At 43.5% G+C, this 25,200-nt stretch overlaps 1 protein-coding gene across 1 annotated transcript in view; it reads right to left on the bottom strand.

Moving 5' to 3' along the window:
* Positions 1 to 25,200, bottom strand: part of jus (EB domain-containing julius seizure protein) — a 180,128-nt gene that overhangs the window by 43,067 nt on the left and 111,861 nt on the right. Inside the window, exon 2 of the mRNA XM_084607979.1 lies at positions 15,825 to 15,977. Within this exon, the coding sequence (XP_084464105.1) occupies positions 15,825 to 15,977 (153 nt within the window). The remainder of the gene's footprint in view (positions 1 to 15,824; positions 15,978 to 25,200) is intronic.

Raw genomic sequence — 25,200 nt, 5'->3', positions numbered from 1 at the left:
ATACAACTACAGTCACAAAAAAAAATTAAAAATAAAAGAAAAAAAAGCTAGTAGGAAGGTAGGTAGCAACGTCATCATTACTTTAACAATTTCGCGATTCAGGATTCAAAAAGGGATAATCTGCGGTATTGCGACAAGGATCCTGTTGAGGGGTGAAGAAAGAGAAAAGCCGTTATAGCGTGTTGAGAAAAGCCAGATTGATAAAAAAAAAATGATTGACATCCCGCTTCGGCTGGTAGATTCTGTCGAAAAGTATATTTGCTGAGGGAAAGACAAGAATTGTATTCGAAGCGTCTGAATTCACATTCGTACGCGGTGGCTCTTTGGCATGCAGGGATTTCTAGAGTAAACAGCGACTTATATTGATGCTTACTACGCTTTGCTAAAGAGTATGTGTGATATGCAGATGCAAAAATTAGGGCAGTAAGGGCCACCTCCCTAGAATACAATAAATCACTAAGTTGGAGGCAATTTGGAGCAACAACAAACTTACCTTTGGCGTGCCTGGTGCGCCCAGCGCCAAACATGCAGCCAAATGCGAAACAGCAGGATATTTGACCCTGAACCTTAAATCAATAATGGGGTGCTCGAAAGCGAGGCGTGAGTGTATATCGATAAGGGTAAGTACTTGCGAACAAAAATCCACAAGAGGAACCATCGGCGGGAGCTATAATCACTGTATCGTCATGCACTTAGAGGGGAAGAGTGAATGTCCTCGATTTTTTTTTTCCTTTGCCTAAAGGTAACCGAAATCATAGACTATGCTTGAAGGATATTAAAAGTGGTTACCCCATTATGTCACATTTCATATAGCTACATCAGCTGCAACAGGAAAATGAGAACGCGACGCGCACAACTTTTGGAGGATAACAAGAGTTACGATTGCGATAGGTCAAAGGATACAGCTAGAACCTGCACCTTAGAGTTGTTGCGAGAATTTTTGAAAGGCAATAAGGCAAAGTGACATTCGCTGTAGAAGTAGAAATAGATAGTGGATGAATGCGAGGAGAAAAGGGTACAACAAATTCAGAGACATTAAACTGTGAAGGCAAAAGAGAAGTGGCACAAATCAGATTGTATACTAGAAGATTCCAAGATAAAGCGTTTAAAAATATAAAGCACTTTTAAAATTGCCATGTTTACACTCTGTTGTTGCCCAAACTCTGTCCTTAGACTTAAATGGGTAATAAGTTTCTCGACAGTTAACAGCAAAATAATTCTAGATGTCATAATCTGATAATTTCGACTTTATTTGGTTTACATGCCGCCTTTGCAGAATAGCTAAAGGCAACAGTGTTTCTTAATCATCTGTATACTGGCACGGTTATGACTAGACATCAAGAGGTATCAAACTTTATAGAAGAACGATCCCATCTGTCTTACTTTCGGCCTCTCGCTGTGATTTAGTGGTTAGCGCACACGACTGCTAATAGCGAAGACATGAGATCGATCCTTGCTGTTGCAGCCTTTGTTTTAAATGGGGTGAATTGCAAGAACCCGGTGCTCTGTACGAAGTCAGTAAGAAACCTCCCATGGACGAAATTGTGTGTAGCCCTTCACTACGGCGTCCCTTATAATAAGTAGTACGCTGGAAAGAAAAGGAGCTGTATCTGTCAAAATTGTTTTGCGTACACCTGAACCGCACCATAAGGGAAGGGAGGAAAGTGGGAGTGAAAGCAGAAAGAGAAAAACAGGTGCCGTAGTAAATGACTAGGCAGTAATTTCGACCACCTTGGGATTTTTAACCTGCATTGACATTGCACAGCACACGGACGCCTATATCCCGGTGCTGTGTGATGTCAGGGCTCGTTAAAGATCTCCAGGGGGTCGAAATTACTCATATAAGATGCTTTGTAACGTCGTTAAACCCTATAAACCATGTTTTATACAAATTGACAGTGCGCCACATGAAAATGAGTAGGGCTTAGTACACAATGGCTTAGCCTCGCAATTTCTCATCTACGATAAACAAAGCTTAAGACCAAGATATAAAGCAACATGTATATGGGAAATAGATTGAAACCATTTTAATCAAATTGAGATAAAACCTCTCAGAAGATCATATTATCATGGGTTGTTGCGGCAACCCAAGAAGACAAACGGGTAGATCAGGGCGTCCAGAACTAGCGGCTTTGAAAAAGCCGGAGCGGAAACTGGGCGAAGCTGAAGCGGCGGCGACAATGTTGACGTGCACTCCGCCATATGCACATCTTTGCTGCCTGTCTTCCCCGTGCAGACAGCAGCAAGTATAATTGCCACATATATGAAATTTCCCCTGATCTTTGATCAGCAATATGGCTAAAAAAAGCTCAAGTTATTTATAGTCCAAAAATGTGGAGTAGTAAGTATTTGTGACCTTTTGTAGCAGCATATTTCTATACCGCACTGTCTTTGGTTAACCTTTTCGGTTAACCAAACTTCGAACTTGCTTCGAACAGCAAGTTCGAGGCGTTCGAACTTGCTGTTCTTCTGCATCAGCGACGATGCTAAAGAAGACTGGCCAGCCTCCGAACAAAAATTAATAGACTTTTGCTCAGAGCACCTGGATATCACAATTACTGGATCGCAATTTGAGCGCACCCACCGTATAGGCAAGTTTGCTTCCGACAAGCAACGACCAATAATCGCGAAATTCGCTTTTTTTTAAGGACAAGCAAACAATCTTAGCTGCTGCTCGCAAATTAAAGAACTCAGGATTTTCTATCGGCGAGGATTTTTCTGCTGCCACCCGGGTGGCACGAAAAAAATTGATACAGCATGCCAAAGCAAAGGATAAGAAGTTCAGGTTGTCTGTAGACAAAATGCGCATGGGCGACAAGACCTACATTTACGACAGTGAAACAGATTCCGTCATCTCTTGCAGCTAGCTAGCTCGGAAATCAGGTCCTCATACACTTACATTCGCCGCAAAAAGTCAGTCGGTACCGTGTTTATCAGTAACTTTCGCTAATATTCGCAGCTTGCTTCCGAAGCGCGATCAGATATGTTCTTTCATTGATGATAACAATACTGATATTCTTATATTAACAGAAACCTGGCTGCACCCCGATATAAACAGCAGTGAAGTTCTACCAGACATAAATGCATACTGTATTTATCGTCATGACCGCTCAGAAAGGAAAGGCGGAGGCGTTTTGATAGCCATTAAAAAAACTCAGATCATTTGTAGTCGACACAGTTTCACCACTCGAAATTGTCTGGACAGCCTTCGTCTCGTCTTCGACTAAGGTACTTATTGGTGCCTGTTACCGACCACCGGACCAAAGTCACTGCTTTGTTGACAATCTACGCCAAAGTATTGATGCAGCTACCTTGCAATATCCATGCGACCACATATACCTTTTTGGTGACTTTAACTTTCCAGATATTGATTGGCCTAATTTAACTACCGCTAACACCACATCTCGAGACTTTCTAAATTTGACTTTGGACTTTAACCTATCCCAAATTGTTAGCCATCCGACACGTGGCCCGAATACTCTTGACCTAATTCTAAGCAGCGTTCCTGATACCATAGGCGATATTGCATTTTTTGATGACTTTAGTGATCACAAGTTAATGCAGTTACCAATCAGAATCAATCATAGGTACTCTGGTCGCGAAAGTAAAAATATACGAGACTACAATAAAGCCAATTTTTCGCTAATGAACGCGGATTTTGACATCTTTTTTCGCCACACATTCCTGCCACACTTTCCTTCTAGAACGGTACACGAAAACTGGGTTCTTTTCAGGGAAAAGATCTGCGAGTTGGTCGACTTATACGTCCCGTTAGTGCGTGTGAACAACGATAAGTCTAATCCTTGGTTTAACAAATCCCTCAGAAGGCTTAGAAATAAAAAGAAACGATTATACATGAAAGCTTCGTCTACTTGTAATCAGTCCGATTGGAAGAATTACAAGGAGTGTGTCAAATCATACTGTGCTGCCATACGTGACTCTAAAGTTAAATACTTTTCTTACGATCTCCCCGCTTTGCTAAAATCCACGCCTAAAAAGTTCTGGCAGGTGATTGCGCCACAGAGGGATGGCAATCGCATTTCTTTACCTAGGGACGCTCACGTGCCTGTTTCTGATGAAGAATGCCCGTCTGAGTTCAACAAATTCTTTTCATCTGTCTTCACTAAGGAAGATCATTCCAGCGTACCATTTGTCCCCGAATTCGACTGGCCGTATATGGAACCCATTACTATAACAGTTGAAGGCATATCTCTTCTAATCGACAATCTGAACCTTTCTACTTCGTCTGGCGTTGACAATATCAACTCGAAGGTACTGAAGAATTTAAAGCCCATTTGCAGCGAAATATTGTGCCGTATATTCCAGCAATCATTACAGACAGGTCAACTCCTTGCTGAGTGGAAAATGGCAAAAATAATTCCAGTTTTTAAAAGCGGTGATAGAAGTTCTCCTGACAGTTACAGGCCCATTTCGCTCACATGTATATGCTGTAAACTACTCGAGCACATTGTTTCTTCTAACGTCCGCCGTCATCTTGAGTCTAATAACTTTTTCTTTCCTAATCAGCACGGCTTTAGAAAAGGTTATTCGTGTGACACTCAGCTGCTCGAGCTAACAACTGATCTTAATTTTAATATGGATAAAAATGAACAAACAGACTGCATATTTCTTGATTTTTCGAAGGCATTTGACCGAGTAGCCCATTGTCGTCTAATCTCCAAATTGTCAGCACTTCGTCTTGATTCCCTCACTTTATCATGGCCTCGAAACTTTCTTTTTCTTCGCGAACAGTTTACCTTCGTTAATAATTACTCCTCGTCATCTTCTTCTGTTACTTCGGGTGTTCCTCAAGGCAGCGTTCTCGGTCCTTTGTTCTTCCTTATTTATATTAATGATCTCCCAACTAATACATCGTCCACTGTCCGTATGTTTGCTGATGATTGTATAATTTACCGAGAAATAAAATCGACTAATGACCATCACCTTCTTCAGCAGGATCTTAATAATATTGCTAGGTGGTGTGAAAACTGGCTCATGACGCTTAACCCCTCCAAATGTAAAATAATGACTTTCAGCCGTAAACGTTCTCAATCCAAGTTCTGTTACTTCTTAAATAATGTGCCTCTGTCTGAGACACCGTCGTACAAGTACCTGGGCATTCTTTTAACACCGAACCTATCCTGGAACGAACATATCCCTTCCATCTGTGCTAAAGCATCTCGCTCTCTTGGTTATCTCCGCCGTAACCTTAAAAAAGCGCCCGCTCATGTCCGAAAATTAGCTTACATAACCTATGTACGCTCCCAGCTTGAATTTGCGTCTTCGATATGGTCACCACACCAGAACTATCTGAACATAAAATTAGAATCGATACAAAACAGAGCTGCCAGATTTATTTCCAACAACTATATCCGCCAATCTAGTGTGCCTGAAATGAAAAAAGAACATGTTCTCCCGCCTCTAGAAAATCGCCGCCAAGTTTCGCTTCTGTGCTTGTTACACAAGTATGTGTATACGAATAGGCCTTCGCCGCTGCCACTAAGCAATCCACTGCGCACGTCTAGACGCTTGCACAATCATCTTAGTTTTTCTCGCATCTTTGGCCGTACGAAAGCTTTCAACTCATCTGCACTTCCTCGCGCCATTTCACTCTGGAATGATCTTCCTGATTCAATTGCATCGATAAATAGTCCTGCTTCATTCCGTGAGAAAGTGTTAAGTTTGTATTGCTAGTTCAATTGACCTATGTTATACTATTATCATGTTGCCTTTCTTTCTAAATGTTTACTCTCATATTTTTATATGCATCTGTATGTACTCTATTCTGTAGCGACCATGTATAATTACGTTGGGAATTCTTTTATGTTTGAAATTATGTAATACCTAGTGTCTGCTCCTTGTTTACAGCCATTAACCTTGATATTGTAACCCCCCTTACACAATGCCCTTCGGGGCCTGTAAGGTTCAATAAATAAATAAATAAATAAATAAATAAATAAATAAATAAATAAATAAATAAATAAATAAATAAATAAATAAATAAATAAATAAAGACATCCATTTATGCTTCTTCGTCGCTGCCGCCCGCAGAAAGGAACTCTTCTCTGTCCCGCCATACCGAAACAATTTGACCCGACCATTGATGGGCGTTGCATGCACTGCGGAGCCATCTGCGATGTCTATCCTATTGTGTGGACATGCGATCAGAATATCCATCTTCTCCGTTCCCCTACCCAAAGGGCATGGGAGACTGCTCTCCTCAGCTGCTCCACACTGGAGGCCCGAAGGGCTCTACTAATGTGGGCGTGAGATTGGTCCTCGTCGTGTGGCGGAACTAAGGATACTTCTCATGTAGCGGGGTCATCAGACTCCGAAACCACCACCACCTGCATAAACTCACTGCCTAAAAAATGCTGGCTGGATATAAATGCACATATTTATAAGGCTGCGCTTATAAAAGGCAAGGAAGCATAAAAATAGTTAGCACAAAGTATGTTTTTTTTAAACGTGCCCTTCGAACATATAAATATAGTTTCTCTTAAACTCAGCCCGTCACTCATCCGCCTACGCTATGGAAAGCACGTTCTTTTGCTCTCACGTTTCGCACTCATCGTGCTGATAGCAAAGCGACCGGGCAATATAACGCGTTATGAAAAAGATAATTACGTTAATTGAACCTAGAGTTAAATCGTACAGCAAAGTAGAAAATGGACTCTGAAAAAAAATTTCTTAATCAATTATATCAAGTGTACCTGCGCTTCCTGTCAAGGCATATCCGTATGCAGTCTGTACAGTCAAGCCCCTCCCTCTTCGAATCGAAAATGATACCTATGGCAAGAGAAACGTTTTACCAATGCGGCCGCTTCCTGCTTATACCACTTCTTTGCTCGTGTCAAGTTATAGTGTTGGTTATGAATGCGTACTCCGCGAAGCTGTTTAACGGGGAAGAAATGAGAGCTCACGTGCCTTTTCAAACAACTCTGTCTCTCCAAACAACATTAATTCAATCGATCTCAAGGGATCCATTACGGACATTTAAACGGCAGAAAACTGAGTTCGAGGACCCTAATCCATCTTGGACGAACATTTATTGAACACAAAGGAGTGACAGTGTATTAAAGTTGCTTGGAGATCGATCACGCTTCAAACGCTTTGGCGTTTTCAGCACTCCTGCATTTTAAAAACTAAGCGTCTCTAGGGAAAAACACTCTCAATGCTACTCATTCATGCTTCCGCATTATTGAAAAAAATCAACGAGTTTTTGCATGTTATTAGCATGATTACATAATTTCTCGGACATAATCTTCAGCTCTGCATTTTTCATCAACAAATATCACACATTTTCGTGATGAATGCAGGTTCTAAATACATAATTCTCGCAGAGAATTAAAAGGAAAAAAAAAAGGCACAGTACACATGTGCGAAGTCTGAAAAAATATTCAACCGCCAATGTAGGGCATTAAAGACGGGTAGAGGTAGCAACGACTGCCAAACTTTCCAGTATTAAACTATATGGGACAATAACGAATCAAATTGGTCCCAAAATAGAATTTATATAATAATGAAAACAGTACGTATGTATGAAAAGGAAACCTGAGAGTGCATCTTGTAATTCAACAGCATTGGACAACTACAAAGGAAAGACACTTAGAAACAGATTTGCAACATCTTTGGGTTATGAATTCAAGACTCCTGTAACCTGAGGGAAATAATAGAGGGACAGAAATACCATATTGCGCTAGATCTTCTATTAACTGTTTACAACGTTGTGTTCTAGTACTTCTAGTTGTCGCAAGTGATAAGCACTAACTACCCTCAGTCCTTAAGCTGCAATCCAAAGAAGATGAATAAACATAAGAGGAACATACTTTGCGAAGCTACTAACGATAGGATAGCTTGCACGTTTTAGAAATTTATGAAGAGAATTAAGGCGATGACACCCTTAATACCGAACCCTACAGTGTTCGGCTAAACAGCTTTTGATATAGGTATTAATTAATTTGTAGTGTCAATATTACATTAACATATAACATATTTTAGTAGCGATGTACACGCAAACGATTCCGGGTCAAGAGCTATGAGTTGGATGGAGCATCCCAGCGGGCGTAAAAATGTAAGAGCTTTCTTTATTGTGTATGATACACGGCTGCCCCGTTTACGTCTGAGGAGATTATTGTGCAAAGGTATTCGTATTCGACAACAATTGTGAGTATAGCGCCAACATACTTCAGGGGATAATCAAGGGTCTTACTTCGTTTAGCATTGTCACTGCAGCTATTTCGTGTTTGTTTTTTAATTTAACGCTCTAAGCTATTCTTGGTTTTAGGTTGCAGTTTATTCAAGTGCCTATTTACCTGCCGTGGTGGTGCAGTGATTATGGCGCTCGACTGCTGTGCCCAAGGATGTGGGATCGAAAAGCGGCCGCCGCGGCCTCTTTTCGATGGAAGCAAAAAGCAAGACGCCCGTGTGCTGCGCACGTTAAAGAACCCCAGGTAATCGAAATTTCCGAAGCCCTCCACTGCGGCGTCTCTCATATCCTAAGTCGCTTTCGGAAGTACAACCCCAGAAACCAAACCAAACCATTCAAGTGCCTATTCAAGCACGTTATAAAGAACCTCAGGGGGTTTAAATTTCCAGAACCCTTCACTACGGCGTCCCTCATAGCCGATGCCGCGTTGGGACGCTAAACACTATAAACTAAACAAAGGCGCTAAGATTATCGTTCATAAGCTTCAATCATTAGGTAAACACTTTGGGTGGGGATTTCAGGTGAATCTGGAATTTTTATATCGCCATTACAGTTTTGTTCTCTTTTGATCTGATGTTAGAATATCGCCAGAACCCAGTGACTTCTTATATTTAATGAGCCTGTAGTTGGAACCCTATTGTGTATATCGTTTTACGAAATATAATAAATATTTATTGTAGATAATTATATTACCATATTCCTTGGGCTTATTTATTGAGGGTACAATATTTATTTAGCTAAGAGGCCAGTGATACCTTGCTGGCATTTTAAGTCAGATGTAATATTCTTACGACAACTACAAAACACTGATGGTAATCAGGAAACTTTGTTTTCTGGATAACTCATTTTTTGGTAAATCACCATATTTGTTTGAACTAAAGTAAGGATAAACTTTTAGGGGTCTGTTCGCGCGAAACTTCCTAACTTGGCATTTGCGCTTTAAAAACAAAAGACCTAGGCTATCGATCAGCCTGTATTGTGCAGCTGAAATTTGTGAAAGTAAAAATATCTGTTTTCTGCCATAATTGTAATGCCGATGCGTCGTTGCTCTATTGGGACCTCACTGCTCTGCATCAGCCATTCCTTGCTTTATTTTTTTACGAACTGGAGCGTTGTACAACGCCCTCTCTAATCACTGTTTGATAGCATCGTATTCAGCGCAAGTTCTCAAAGCGCATCTCTTGCCTTTCACTGCTCTTTTTATGTACACGCGAAACTGTAAGCAATATTCGGTTGTAGTTCGTCATAATAAAGATCCGAAAGAAAGAAGTACCTATTCATTTTGACAGCCCGCTAGTGCTCAATCAAGTACGCGAAATGTCTCTTGAATGGGCAGTCAACTTTGAGGCCGTGACGCTTAAGTCCCTTTAGCATTTACGACTTTCTTTTTATCCTCTCTCCTTTCTCTATCCCAACACCCATTAGTGTTCTTGCTTATCTTCGCGTGGAAAGCGATAACCAGAAGACAAAAAAAAAGTTTGTTGTGGTTTAACTCTGGTTAACCCTAGTTTAATTGCGATAACCACAGCGGAAGCTTCTTTTGCTTGCTACATAATTCCACTATCACGTCCTATCAGTGTAAGATGGTAGATTATTAGGGACTCTTAAGCTCATTCTTTAAGAGTATGACGCGAGAGCGTAAGCTACCAGCCCACATATAAATGAGAAGGGTTCAATGCTGCTGAACCGACTGTGGAGCGAAAGCATTAGCTGGTGATGACCGAACGTTCTTCGTCGTCTTAGTCTTCTTCTTCTTCGTTAGTCTTCCTCGTATTCTTCTTAGTCTTCGTCTTATTCGTCTTCGTCTTGTTCGTCTTCTTCTTCGCCTTCTTTGCGGCTGTTCAAGGTCAGACGTGGCTCTTCCCGGGACTACGCAACGGGCCGAAACCTGGGGTAGCATTGCCATCGCAATAAAAAAGGTGACACTATGTTCAAAAGCCTTCAGTCAAACATGTGGCTTGTCCCCATGGTTGAAAGACAACCCGCCTTGGTAATTCCATAGTACATGAGCTCAAGAAATACAATTGTAAATTGCAGGGTTTAACGTTCCGAAGCCCCACGTGGGCAATGCGATAACGTAGTGGAAGGGTGCGAAATAATTTATACCAGCGGGATTTTTCAACGTGTGCTGCAGCCCCAGCATTTGCATTTCGCCTCCATTGAAGTTAGGTTGCCGTGGTTTGGCTTTGATTTCCCAGCCTTTGAAGGACCAGTGCAGAAAGACTCAGCCACTTTATTTCCACGCGGCGCCAAAAGAATATTCCACAGTAGCAGCTTTAACAGGGCATCATTAAAGGCCCCACTCTTTAAAATAAATCCGGCGTTGCCGTAGTCGGCGTCTGCGCTGCGAGCTAAGAACCACGAGTACGTATGTTTGTGGAAGATAAGATGGCTGGACGTTGGTTGGTGTGCAGGTTGTCCGACGTAATGAGTCCATGGCCGAGGTGGCGGAAGCTGAGTCGAATTATCCGAAACCGGATTCTCGTGTCACACACGCTAACCCTACAGGCCACGCAGGGAGATTCGTACGGTTTTGTTGAAGCGGGCTTTTTATGTATACGTCGGTCGATCTTTCACATAATGTGGGACCTTACGACTGCATGCAAACTGGCCTGTCTGGAATAATACAGGCATAAATTAGGAACAGTTTTTAGGCGAGAAAGAGGATCCACAATAGATGCTGCAGACTGGAACAGTTAACATTGTGGCGCGCTTTGGGGGTTAACTCTTACCGGCGGTACTGAACTGTCCCCAAAATTTCATTCTCGATTTAAGCGAGCTGCAGAAGCTGCTTTATGTAAAGGCATAAAGGTGTTTGATAATACGGTTAATAAACAAGTGCACAATGTTATGGTTCAAGATTAAGCTCATTTCATTTGGTATATACGCCTTCATCCTGAGAGTGCCGAAAAATGCCACAAAATCATTGGATTCACGGAAAGTGATCTGTATTTACAAGATCTGAAGCGGTGGCGACGGCATCGAGTTTTGTAACACGACAAAGTTCACTAGGCCAATAAAATTATTGAAAAATTAAAATAAAAAACTTAGGCGTCATTGAAGGAAAATCTATCATAATGTAGCTATACAAAATATGCAGACATTAACATTTCAGGCACTTCTTCTGTAACACACACGTTGTGGTTACATAAAAAGCGACCTTAGAAAGTAGGAAATAACAAAGAAAATTTTTGAGGACACGGGATCCGCCTTTAAGGCTATGACGTCATAGCTTTAAGGAATCCAGTCTGCGGCGGTGTTTGCGGACCCTCATTCCCGTCCGTGCACTTTGATGCTCACCTTATCAACATTTCTGTAATTTGTGCTTCTGTTATTCGGCGCACCCCACTAGCATACGGCCGTACGCTACCATGTTCTGTGCAACATCGTCCCACTTATATTAGTAACTGTACTGTCATCACCCATCCCTCTCTCACCCACAACTTTTATATCCATCTACCCCTCTCCCCCATTGCAGGGTAGAAAACCAGTTCCTTTACCGGTTAACCTCCCTGCCTTTCCTCCTCATCTTCCTCCTCCTCCTCCTCCTCCTCCTCCTCCTCCTCCTCCTCCTCGCTTTGACAAAAAGGCATACGAACGAGCCTGCGTGATAAAGGAGTGGCATCGGAATCCAATGGTCCCGGATGATATTTGGTTCCCGTCTAAAAGGGAAAATCCCGAGTTTTATGCGCCTGCCGACTCGGTCATGTTATTTGTTCTAGTGACGTCAGACAACTCGCCAACCAATCGGAGCCAGGTGTTATCACCTGCCCACTATCCCCTGCCTGATGCTCGCCCCTGATTTTTTTCTCCCATCGCCTGCAATATTGATGACACCTGCTTTTCCGGACAACGAGTGTTTAACACTTTCGCGTCAGTAATTAAATACGGTAAGGAAACATAAGAAACATAATAAACGCTAGAATATTACTTGTCGCTAAATCGCTAAAAAATGAAGCAATGTATGTAGTGCCATCGTAGTACAAAAAAATATATATATTGTTCTTTTTTGATAATGGCAGTGTCTTTATTATATCTCTTAATAATGCAGTGGCCCAAGTATGTCCTGTTAAAACCCGTGTTATCTGATAGAACGCTGGATAATGTGCTGTTTTTGCTTGGGGATTGCAGGCGGTATTTTAGGCAACTTTTTTACTAGGCTGAGAGCCTACCTGCTTTAGTTAGTTGTGGCAACAACGCTGCAACAGCCTGTTGAAATCCTTGGAAACATTGGTGTTATGCCGAGTGCTCAGAAATTTGACTCTACGCCCCCATTCTTATTTTCCTTTTGGAAGCATATGTAAACCATTTAAAATTCCCGACATTAAATGTACGTTTCCTGCATATAGGCGGTTTTGTACTGTTGTCGTTCAAGATAAAACCATAATATAGGAAAGGGGTGCATAACTCCCTATAGTTACATCTTTTATCTGGCTTCAGAGTTTCATCATTCAGTAAATACTTTGGGCAAACGAGGTACGCCTTTCGCTAGGTCTTGTTATAATAGCTAACGTCGTAATAGGTCACTAGCGATGGACGCGAAGTTAATGCAATGAAAATTGAAACGTACTCTCCGGACTGACCACGCGCGCTTAGATTATTTCAATACAGAAATAAACCGTGAATAAGGTACATACGCACAGTCAATCGGTTGTTATGTTAAAGGCACTGCATAGGACTGATTGGTTTAGTTTATGGGGTTAACGTCTCATAGTGACTCTGGCTATGAGAGACGCCGTAGTGAAGAACTGCGGAGATTTCGACCAACTGGGGTTCTTTAACGTGCACTGACATCGCACAGCACGCGGGCGCCATGGAAAAGCGGCCGCCGAGGTCGGGTTTCGAACCTGAGAACTGCATAGCAGCCGCTCCTATTTCCTCGGTACTAGTATTTATTAATCACTTTTCCGAGATCTTCCTTCGTTTCTTCTCCATTTCAGCCAGCCTTCTAATGGGTTCTAATAGTTTCCCGCCGCGGTAGTGCAGTGGTTACGGCACTCGACTACTGTGCCCAAGGACGCGGGATCGAATCCCGGCTTCGACGGTCGCTTTTCGATGGAGGCGAAAAGCAAGGTGCCCTTGTGCTGTGCGATGTCAGTGCACGTTAAAGAACCCCAGGTGGTCGAAATTTCCGGAGTCCTCTACTACAGCGTCTCTCATAGCCTGAGTCGCTTTGGGACGTTAAACCCCACAAAATCAAATCAAATCAAATTACTTTGTAATATTCATTATAAGGTATTAGGTGCATATTCGCCGCTTCTACGAGGTCCCCTATCAATGCTGAGGCTCCTTTTTTTTTTTCGTACATAACTTGACAAGAAACGAAATGCAGTAATTTTTCTCTTTAGGACTCGCATTTTTCAAGGCCATGGTGCAACTGATAGGCTACACAATATTCGTTTAAACAAATACCCTTTCAGACCTCCATATCGCAAGGACAATCTCACATAGTTTTACTGCGTACGAAGGCACATAACTGTCATAAGTGGACTGCACACAACTGTGGTCATTACCGAGTTATCCACTTTCAACTCATTACATAGGCTTTGTAAATTTTTTTATTCATTCTTACATGTGTAATGGGCGACCACACAAATATTTCTTTCGCAACGTTTGAAACATGAAGCTGTTAACGATTTACAGCAATAATCATGCTCAATGGTATTGATCATTACTACAACTGACTGCGAAGTCTTTTCTTTCCGCAAAAACAAAAAAAAAAAAAAAAAACAATTGAACTGTACTATCAGAGCAGCGCCGTGAAAACGTTTGTCGGAGGTACACAAAATGTTTTTGAGGCTGATATGTACGTTAAGAGCAGGTTATAGAGCCGTGGGGCAAGGGATAAAGATCTCCACGCATGTCTCTATGTTGCATCATCATCTTATAAGACAAGACAGCGAGGGTCTCGGTGCGGTTCATCGTCGAAACGACTCTGTTAATCGAGCATGAGAATGGGACGCTTACGAAGAAGCTCTCTAGAGAGCTATCGCGGTGGACGTAGCAGAATCTCATGTAGTACGCCAGAGGTTGTAAATCTGCGTCGCGTCACTCAACGCGGCTCCGCTCCGCGCGCTTCTCACATAAATCTGCTGCTTCACTTTCCCCCTTTTCGCTTCGATCGCCGACCGTCGTCCCTTTCCTTCTGAAACTTCGCTCAAAGAGGAAGGATATATAACCAGAGCAACGGTCACGACACGGCGAAAGATTGTTTGTAAGCGTCGTCCCTAGCGGTCGGATTTGAGGGCGGAGTGTGGTGTAGAGAGGGAAAGGGAACCAAAGAGCATGCGATCCGACAGGATATCAATCGAGAAGGATGAGAGAATTAATCTTGGCGGTGAGCGATTGTTGCCGAGGCACTGGCTGTCAGAAAGTTCGCTCCGCGGAACGCCGCTGAAGCTGGGAAGGAAGGGTATCCCTCATTCTCGGCTGACACGATCCTCGCCCTCTGACGGAGAGTTTTGCTTCAACCGAAAGCTTGGCACAAAGAGAGAAAGAGCGAAAATGAAGGTTAGTTGAGACGTTGGATGTATAAACCGGCAGCCGGACGTCCACTCATCATTGACCGAATGGAAGCGTAGGGAAAGAGGATAGCGGGGAAAAAGGGATAGGAGCCACTGACAATTAGGGCGAAATTGGGAAGAGAGAGACAAACGGTGTGTGGGAATTGAGATAGAAGTTTGTGGTGAGAGATATATTCAGGGGGGCAAGGCAAAGGGAAGGCGAGCGCATAGCATGAGTCGGGAGCCATGTTTCACAAAGGAGAAGAAAATGGGAATACCAAACAACGAGACGCATTGCGCACCGCCCTTCCACTCTGGGGCATGGAAATGAAATGGAAGTCCGGTATATGAGGGGAATTCGGTAGAGGAGAAACGCGACGTTGCAGCACCGCACCAGATGGCGCTGACCTGCGACCCGAGCACTGCTTGGAAAGAGCTCGGAGATGAAAGAGATTTGCTTCACGAAGGCGCACAAAAGGTCAGCGCCCGAAAAGTTGCGCTGTGACGGCTGAAGTAATTGCGTCTCGGTCTACTGCAGACCAAGCGGAACCTTTCTGCCGAGACGTGCCATGTTGGGAAACGTTTCTTGCGATGGTTAGAAGTGGCAGCTGTGGCCGCCGGCTCAATAGCGGTCGGAAAGATAGAATATGTGATAGGTTTATACCCGCTTCATTTCTGAGGTAGCTGCTCCAGGAAGAAAGAAAGAATAGCACGTTGAGTAGAAATTATTCCTAATTCACTCATACGGAGCTCTGGAATCAGCCATCCGTGAGCAAGCACATTAATATAAACTTTTGCCATGGTCACAGAGTCAATACGCTCGAAATATCGTTTCATCGCTTCCAGGATATCCACGCTGTCGTTCCGCATTTAGGAAACTTCTGAGGCGTTAAGCTGGTCAATATACCGTGACAGCTTCAAATTATATGCATCTGGAGCTCTAGCATGTGAAGTCGCTTAGAGCAGCGCTGGATGTGCAGAGCTTCCCGAGGCTATCTTCGTCCACGGTGAAGCTGTACTGGCAAAGGGGGAGTAGATATGCGATGGAGTGTGCCGTCGAGGGAGGGAGGAAGGGAGGGATGGGGTGGAGGTCATCACGCATGCGCACTTACTGGGCAGGCATGTCCCGCGGCGCGTGAGCACGAGAGTCCGGTTGGAGCATACGCAACGGTGCGTAGACGTCTCGCACACGATGCCCACGGATGCCGCCTGGAAGCTCAACCGCCGGCATTCGGCGTCCGTCTCACACGTTGCCTCGGAGCTCGCTGCGTTTGAGAGAAAGAAGGAAAAGATGCATGATTGCCGAGGAGATAAAACAACCACTGAGCTGAAAATAGCTTGAACGTAAAGGAAGCTACGGATAGATTGCTTTGTAGCGTGTTAAACCCGTCAGTTCTGGTCTGTTTTCTAGAAAAAGTAATCACAACTTTGTTTAGTTTATTTTGTATAGTGTAATGCAGATTCACTTGGAAAGATGTAGATAATTTGGGTCTAATGAAAAAAGAAGTCTATGACGACGGCTGTCAAAAGGGTAACAAGGTTGCGTTTCAGTGTTTGCATTGAATATTTTGTTGTTGTTGTTGTTGCTTTTTAGGGGGGGGGGGGGTGCACTTTCAAAACTGACAGAGCAGGTGCAAGTAATCGATTGTGATTATGTTTATACGCAGACCTCTCACTTGACAATTTATGGGCTGGCATCCCGAGTCTTGTATTATCTGCAATCATAACGCATCACCTGACCGATGTGTCTGGAGCGGATCGAAGGTAGTGGAAAACAACCTTTCCCAAGACAAAAGACAGTTCTGCTGATAAGCCTCGGCGGCAGCTTCGATGGAGGCGAAAAGCAAGGCGCCCGTGTGCTGTAGGATGCCAGTGCACGTTAAAGAACCCCAGGTGGTCGAAATTCCCGGAGTCCTCCATTACGGCATCTCTCATAGCCTGAGTCACTTTGGAACGTTAAACCCCACAAACAAACCAACCAGTTCTGCTGACAAAAACAGACACGGCCGCTCAATAAAAAGTGCGCCTCCATTGAGCTGCCGTGGCAGAGATATCTGCTGAGACAGAATGGAAAGGGGGGGGGGGGGGGGGAGAGAAAGCTCTAAAACTTCCTATTAGGCATTGAAAACAACCTGAAATAATTCTGCATAAATAAACACCGGCATTCTATCACAAAAAAACAAAAAACAAAAAGAAACGGAGCTCTTATTTGGTAGTAAAGGCTAAGAAATGAAACATAGAGTTCACCAACGCGTGCGGATTTCAGAAGAAAATGCTTGCCTTAACGCCGAATTCCGCGTTTTGGCCACAGTCTGGATGTTACGAGCTTGAATAACGTAACAGGAAAAGTTTCTAATTTATGTTTTCTCATACGTCAGAACGCGTTAGTTTGCCGAAAAAAATCAGTATAGTATCCAGAAGAAAGCAAATAATTTCATAATAAACAAAAAGAAATTATCGATCAAACCCAGACAGTCGCCAGGTACCAATGTATCCTGGCCGACTGCTAATCTTGCAGGTTATAACATCCGTCAATCTGTTTGACGAAATAAAGTTTTCTCCCTACCTTCCTTCCTTTCTCCCCTCACTCTCTGTCTGTATTGTTCACCTTGAGCGTTTCTTAAGTTCTTGTATTTGAAGCATTTCTCTCCGCGGTGCTTCGCGACAAACACTACATGTTAAATATTACATGTGACGCACCAACGTTGTAGCACACAGAGACTCTGTTCAGAAAGATGGAGAATACGAAAGCGGGTGCATCCGGAAAGGCGGAATAATAGCCTCATGAATAAAATATCCACCAGAGGGCAGGCTTCTCAGGCTATCTTCAGTTTTTATTGCTGCGCACTTGCTTGCAATGATTTCCTTTGCAAGCTGCTGATGCCAGAGACTGATCAATGAAGAACGCATCGTAGAAAGGTTATCGATCGGCATATAAGCTGCGTACGAATTATAAACCAACTTGAACCTTTAAGAGAATCGAACAAAAAAAAAAATTCGATCTAGCATCTTGCGAGTATGACATTATTAAATTGTTTTAAGCACGGCAAGATTGGTTTAGTTCCTGCAATGCATACTATCCAAGTTCGAACGACGTGAGCTTTTTTTCTCGGCCGCTGCTGAAAGCTCCGGTCTATTCATTTTTTTTCCTCTGGCAATCTGCGGGTGCACGTTGTCGTATATTTCTAAATCTATGTATCATTACATCACGCAATGTTCCAGAGCCACTCAACTTTTCTTGTTATCCCTACTCTTTCTTTTTATGTCGCAGCTCATGGAATCGCTCCTCGTCCCTTTAACGTCACCATCAACAGCGACACAAGCAGGCGGGCTCTTGGCAGAAAGCAGAAAACGAAGAAAGGAAATGCACAGCGCCCCGCCTCACCGCGAAAACATTTCCCCGTGAGTGACTGCTTCCTCGTTCGGTGGGATTTTCTTCCCTTCTTGATCTGGGCCACGTGTTTTCCTCCCCTGCCGTCGACGTCTGCCCTCCCAATTCCGTAAGCGGCCGCACTTCTTTCCCCTCCTCCCCAAGGTTCGCGTGAAACACGGCCACGGAGATACGCTTCAGAGCGTTCTCATTCTCTTCGCCGTGTCGAACGAGGACCCATCATCGATTGGAGCCCTTTTCTAGCTAACGCCTCAATCGTTCCCAACACAACCTCGGGGATGTGAGCTAAAATAATAAAAAGGAGAAAAAGGAATAAAGCAAGAAAAAAGAACAATCTATACCCAGAACACGGGCGCCGGGAACGCCTGCTCGGTGCGCACATCCCAAAAGCGAAGGAAAAGGAAGTCGGGGAACGCAGCCAAGTGTGACAATAAGGAAAATGGGATGCATTACGATCCAAAAAATTAAGACAAAAAAAAGATGCCAGTCTGAGTTGTGGGACAAAAGACGCAGGCGCAAATACGTGGACCTCTAAAAAGACGCAGCTTCATAAATTCTCTCTGTTATTTCTTCTTTTTTTCTTTCCCTCTCTTTCCCTTTTCAAGCTGCTTCTTTCGGGCACATGTGGTGGACCGCCCGGTATAAAACGCCGGTCGCCCTTGGGGGCCGTTGCATCCCTGCTTCATCTTACGTCTTTCCCTCCTGTGCTTCACCTTTGCAGTTGTTTCCTGTTCACTCTTCATTTACTCTTCCCGCACAGCATGTGCCGCTGTCAGTACTCTCCCTTCTCTCGTTCGTTAGTGTTTGCACGGTGAGCGACCAAAGCGAACGCAAGAGCGAGCACACCGTGCGCCACGCCACCGCCTTAACGTATACAGTGTCGAGTTCCGGGCCCCGCCCGCGGCCTTCCGGAAGGTTCAAGCGCTGCGCCAGCGTCTAATTGCGCAAGCACACACACTCTCTCCGCAGTGATAAGTGGACCACAAACAGCCGCCTATCTGTCAAAAACACACACTCTTCCCTTTGGCCGGCCCGCTGGCGTCCCCATTAGGGAGTTACGTTGAAGCGTCCGATTAAGTGCGGTCTTGACCTGCTTGTGGGCGGCTGCAGGCTTGCTTCGCTGTACTGAGCCCATGGCGTTGTGCAGTAGTTTGCATTGGGTAATGAGGGGCGTTTCGGGGGTGCGAAGTGTTTGTTTGCTTACCTAGTTGTGTTTATGGGGCGGCCCCCTCGCACGCTTGCATAAGCACCGGCTGCGTTAATTTTCTTGCCATTCCCCTTCCCGTGCTTATACTTTGGCTGTTCGTCACCCGCCAGGCTTGCGATTGGCTCGAAACTTGCCAGGCGCAGAACTGACGACGGCCGATTACGTACGACAGGTGGGAAAGACAACTTAATCGAAAACTGTGATGCGAAGGCGGTGGCATTCTAGAGTGGGTAACCGTTTTACTTGGATTTTTTTTTCTGTGTCGTTGGAAGAAGCACAACCTAAAGGATAATGGCCGCGCTTTATTGGCTAGCCCCTTATATCGTCCCTTCGAAAGGTCCCATCGAAATGCATGCCACGCAAATGGGCCTAGTGAAGGTGTTATTAAATGATTACGTTTTTGTTTCTTATGTTTAGGGGTTGGAGTTTTCAGTTTTTATTTTATGGTAATTCGGCCGACTTTTTTAGGTGTTTATTTGCAAGCAACACTTCCGTTTGTTGTTCTTCTTTTCGGTTAATATTATTCTCTGCTGAATAAATATTGTTTTTTTTTTTTCGGTGAGATAAAGGCATCCATGTACAGATTAGAGTGACATAGGGTACATTTTGGCTTTTTTTTTTCGTGCACTTTGTTTTATGCACTTTTGTTTATTGTACTGTCTCTCATATATACAGCCAAGAACCTGGATGAAAATGCCATTTCCATGATGAAAATTGGCGTTAAGACAAAACGCATATATAAAAGATAAGTTCACACGTTTGGCAAAGGAGTAACTGAAATGTTATTTATTAAGATGAAATTTTTACATAAACCAAATTACATAAAAAACAAACGCGCTTCTCTCGGCATGTGTCTAAGAAGTGTCACGTGGCATAAAACTGGCGGGCTTTGGTCTCCGCGATTTCCCAGGTACACTTGCGCTGCAAATTCTCTGGTCTGTCCGTCCTTCGACGCTCGAAGTGCCTACCTCGCCACAGGCGCCACTTCTGAAATGCTTGACATGTCTATGAGGGTCGGGAAACACGGCTGCCTCGAGCCCCTCAACCGCTGTACTTAAACCAACGATCCCACTGTCTCACATCATGCCCCTGGATTGAATACGGTTGTAATTTTCTCCCGTCATCGAGAGTTCGCGGTGTGCATGAAAAGGTACTGACCTTTTTCGGTTTATACCGAACTTCTTAAAATGCTTTCGGCGTACCTTTATCGGTGTTTTTCGATATAAACCTAAACGTCCAACCCCTACTTATGTTACGGGCCTTCCGCTCTTAGTTGCTTTAAACAATGACAGTGTCAAGCGAGAGATTAATTATTCATTTCCATCCCCCTCAGTGCAGCCATATGGCGGCTAAGTAAAGCTATGCAACTTTCGTAGGAGTTTCCAGTAGAAACAAAGAAAAAAAAAATGAGCTTAGTTTTATTTGCTGATGGTGTCCAAAAAGCTCTAACTACCATGTGTAAAACAAACTATTGTTTGTTTTTTTCGTGTCTCTGTTGCTGTGCCAAAGTCGCTTATTAGGGAGCAATTTTTCTTCTTGGAACAAACCACCTTGGGGGATTTTTTAGACCCATACACTACTTGCATTGTTGTTTTTCGCTTTGCAAATTTGTTTTATCAACACGCCGTACGTAATTAGAATTTTATCTCAGACTCTAAGGACAGTGCAAAAAACCTAAACCTGGTAAAACCGAAATGCGTCCACACACGTGAAGACGTATATAATCCACAACTCTAAGCTCCCGGTGTAAGTTATTGCAGTGCTGCAAGGGCAGAACACTTTCTTTTCAGTTGTCCTGCTCAGCACTCAAGAAAAGAAAAAAAGAATAACACAGAACTGACCATTCTAATCCACAGGAATCCACACTTGGTTGATATCACATCTGCCTGCTGAGAAGACTTGCCTTTTCTATACGACATCCTTACCTTGTGTAGCCCCATATTTTAATCTCATAATCTCTCCATCAGGTTCCCTGCACGGATTACGGTCACTCTGCGCTATCTTTAGAAGCGAGATGTAGCTCAAAAGTACAGAACTGATCGGTACATTGCTTTACCCGTAAGCTAAGCTCCTCTCGACTTTAAACCAGCTCGGTCCTGCAAATCGAGCAATGGGCGATGCCCTCGTGGATCCCTTCCGAGGTCTTAGGGCAGGGCACCAGCGCCCAGAATCCACAATAAAATAAAGACACAAGAAAGCAAAATCTGGTAAGACCTCCGCGCAAAGCTGGCTAGGGATGCGATAAGGACCGGACGCAGTCGTGTACTCTTCTTATGCGCTGCCACGGGATCGATGCAGGGCTGTTATTATCCCGGCTGCCGCCAGAATCCTCCACGCCATCTCTTTCCCTGTACCGACCGCTGCGTAGGGATAGGCTGAGGTCCCCCCTTGCTTCTGCTCGTGGTGCGGTATGTTGAAATGAAAAGCGGATTAGAAGGACCTCGAGCGGGCATTTTGGGACCGGTGATGCGGAACCTGTGGATCTCGAGTTAAGTCCCTGTTTAATCGTCCGGGGTGGACGCAGAACGGCTTGACTGCTGCAGCACGCGTGGCAGGGTATGACTAAAATAAAAGAAGAATGCTTGGTGCGTAGATGGAGTGCTTCTAAACGTATAGGGAATTCAGCTTGCGCATGCCTACAATTAGAGAGCATCTTTCCTACAAAAATTTAAATATAAAACTCATGTTTTATTCATCAGGAAGGCTCTAAATATCCCGGTCTCTACGGAAAAAGTTTATAATTAGCACCAATGGCTGGAATCTTCAAATGATGTGGATAGAATGGTAGGCTTCCGTGTATCTATTCATCGTAATAATGTACCTAGTACCTGCTTTCTCGTTTCTTTTTCTTATACTCACGACACGATGAAACCAGAGTCAGTGAATTGATGCCCGCTGCTACTTCTTGCTCATGCAAATGGGAATAACCAGTCTCAGAAATTTTGGACAATTCCGGAGAAAATGTTTCTGAGCGTAATTTTTTTGCCAAGCTGTATAACTGCATCACTACTGTCCGTACATCCTCAGATCCTCCCTCAGCTGGTTTGTAGTTTTCCCCCTTATTTATTATTAAAAACACACCCCATCATTGCTCGTAATTGGCGCAGGACAAACTTCAGAAACAAAATTCTGCTAGGCAACAAAAATTTAATACTATCTATCTAGCAGTAGGTTCATAAACGTATCTTACAAAGCAATTATCTCAATATTATTTTGAAAACGCCGCCCATTGTATATTTATGGTAGTTTTATTTCAGCAAACTTTTGCAACGCATCCGACACACTATATTTCCTCTGGACACGAGCATCAAAAAATAAAATAAAATAAGCAGTATGAGATTGCTTGCCACACGAATGTTTTCGTCCGTTAGTTTTTCCCTTTCACGATAAACGAATGGGATCATCTGCCCGAAAGGTTTCCCCAGCCTGCTTGATGTCTGTCTTCATGCAGTTCTCACCATATTCATTGTTAATATCAATGTATAATTATTGCACTGTTTGTATTATTTGTTCTTGTTTGTTTTTTGTTTCATTTTCGTCCTTGAGTTTTCTACATGAGATATCGCATACAATGTTTATAATCCCCTTACAATGATGCCCCATGGGCGATGTAGGTATGCGAATAAATAAATAACTTATAAAGCATTCCTATTAGCGGGCGCAGAACAATATTTTACAATATCCAGCAGTAGGCTTCCAATGGTAGCCCAAGAAGCTGGACTTGTGAAATTTGTGCGTAAAGTTATTCTCCTAGGAAAAAACGTCTACGGAGACTAAATCTCGTATGACGAATCGTACTTGATTTTTGTCTAAAAACAAGGTATCTCTCTTTTTTGCACGCGAGATGGGGCCACAGTGATATAGTGTTCTTCCACCGAATGTGACGCAGCAGTTTTAATAATACGATGTGAAGGTCATATTTATGTCGATTCTGAATACAAAACGAAGACGCACCAAAGGCTTCCTGTGTACGTTTAACATTATTCCAGGCTTCACATTTAGGTACCTGAAGGCGGAAGAATCAATTCGCCCACACGCCTCTAAACAAATGGCGCGGGATTTCCTTGGAGGCTCTCAATGATTGGTAACAACTTGCAAAAATTTCATATTTAGCGGAGATGTGATTTGACAAAAGACCCAATGCGGAAAACCGGCCGTACGCTTCTGAAAACTGAGTCTCTTGGAAAACATAACGCAGATGAAATCAACATGATAAAATTTCCTTCTTCCTAGTGTCAATACGCACAAGAATAAACTTGAATAATTTGAGTCAAACTTCACAATTTCAAGAGCATCACTATGTTCAAGTACCTTTGTTTAAGAGCTCCACCTTATTATTTATTTGTTAAGCATTGATTCAGTATTAAAGATGCTCATATTTTCATATCACCGATTTTAACATTTCTTGGCACTAGATGTACGAGGTAAGATATTGCCCCGTGTTTTGGAACTTTGTTCCCCTATTAATTAGGTAATAATACCCTCATGTATAACCCTTCAATGGGGCCTTTGAGGTCGAAAGAAATAAAAAAAATATTTATTTATTTATTTATTTATTTATTTATTTATTTATTTATTTATTTATTTATTTATTTATTTGTTTGTTTGTTTGTTTGTTTGTTTGTTTATTTATTTATTTATTCATTTATTTGCTTTAGAGGTCAATGAAGTGTTCTCCCAAGGACAGTAATATCCGCGCTGGGTCATACGAAGTTCAAGCTTCCTGTTAAAAATATGGAGATAACGAAAAAAAAAATGTCGCAAACCAATGCCACTCCAGATACACAAAGCGGCTGTTATCCTCGAAACTTGAAATTTAAACGTTAATCCGCTAGTCAGGCAAAAATACCGAAATGTCAAACATGCAATACTTGTACGTATTCTATGCACAAAGACCGTAGGCTACGAATTACTAAGACGGGAGACTTATTACCCGAGAGTGACACAATGACAGTGAGAGATGCTGTAGTGGAGAACTTCGAATTAATTAAATAGCCTGGGCCTCCTCAGTGTCCGCTTTCATCGCACATCACAGAAGCGGGTTCTTATTTTTCTTCGTCGAAATACTTCCCCGTGAGCAGGATTTAACTCGCGATTTTGAGGGCATTGTTCGAACGTCAAACTTACTGAGCCATCGTGTGGGTATATATATGCCTTATATGTTTTAAGACAATGTTTAAAGCTCAGCTATTTTTTTACACGCGTGCGCCTATTTTGGAGACGCATTGGTTCAGTTAGGTTACGATGTTGTTGGATATAGAGAACTAATATATTACAAGTAGCTAAGTTGATCCCTTTATTTCACAACCAAATCTCTTTTATAGCATGCCGAAGCTTCAATTTGATGAGCAGTTGCGCTGAACCTATTACAGAGAGAATTCCAGAAGACAAGAGAAAGGGCAAAACCATGCGCCAAGTTCCTTCGTTATTACGGCGCCCTCAGGTATTCGGCGACGCCCGCCCGTATGCTGCAACCCAACCCGTCTTCGGCGCAGCAGGGTACTGCGCTTGCTGCGAGCGAGAGCCGATTGCACCAGTATGGCACCAGCTCTCTGTGCCACTGCCCCGTTTAGCGGCTTCCGTAGACAGATGAGCGGAACGCCGACAGCGCTGTGCCCCCTAGAGTGCTCCACGCGGCGACCGTGAGGCGCCGCGGTGTGCGCCTCCATTATTGATCAACGGAAGCCACGCGCATACGGAGGAAAGACCCTTTTCCCTCGTCTCGCCTCTTCTTCCCCCTTTGCTCACTGCGACCCTGCCGGCGAGTGCGCGCGAACAGCGGTCGATATGCTTTCTCTCGCGGGAACTCTTCCCCTTCTCTCTCCTCCCCTCTTGTTCCCTAGCCCTGATCGCAGGATTCTCACCGCACACTTCCTGAGCTCGCCTTCTC

The sequence above is a fragment of the Amblyomma maculatum genome, chromosome 6 (assembly GCF_055883805.1).
Source record: "Amblyomma maculatum isolate TAMU_Amacu chromosome 6, ASM5588380v1, whole genome shotgun sequence".
NCBI lineage: Eukaryota > Metazoa > Arthropoda > Arachnida > Ixodida > Ixodidae > Amblyomma > Amblyomma maculatum.
This window is presented reverse-complemented; position numbering and strand designations above follow the sequence as displayed.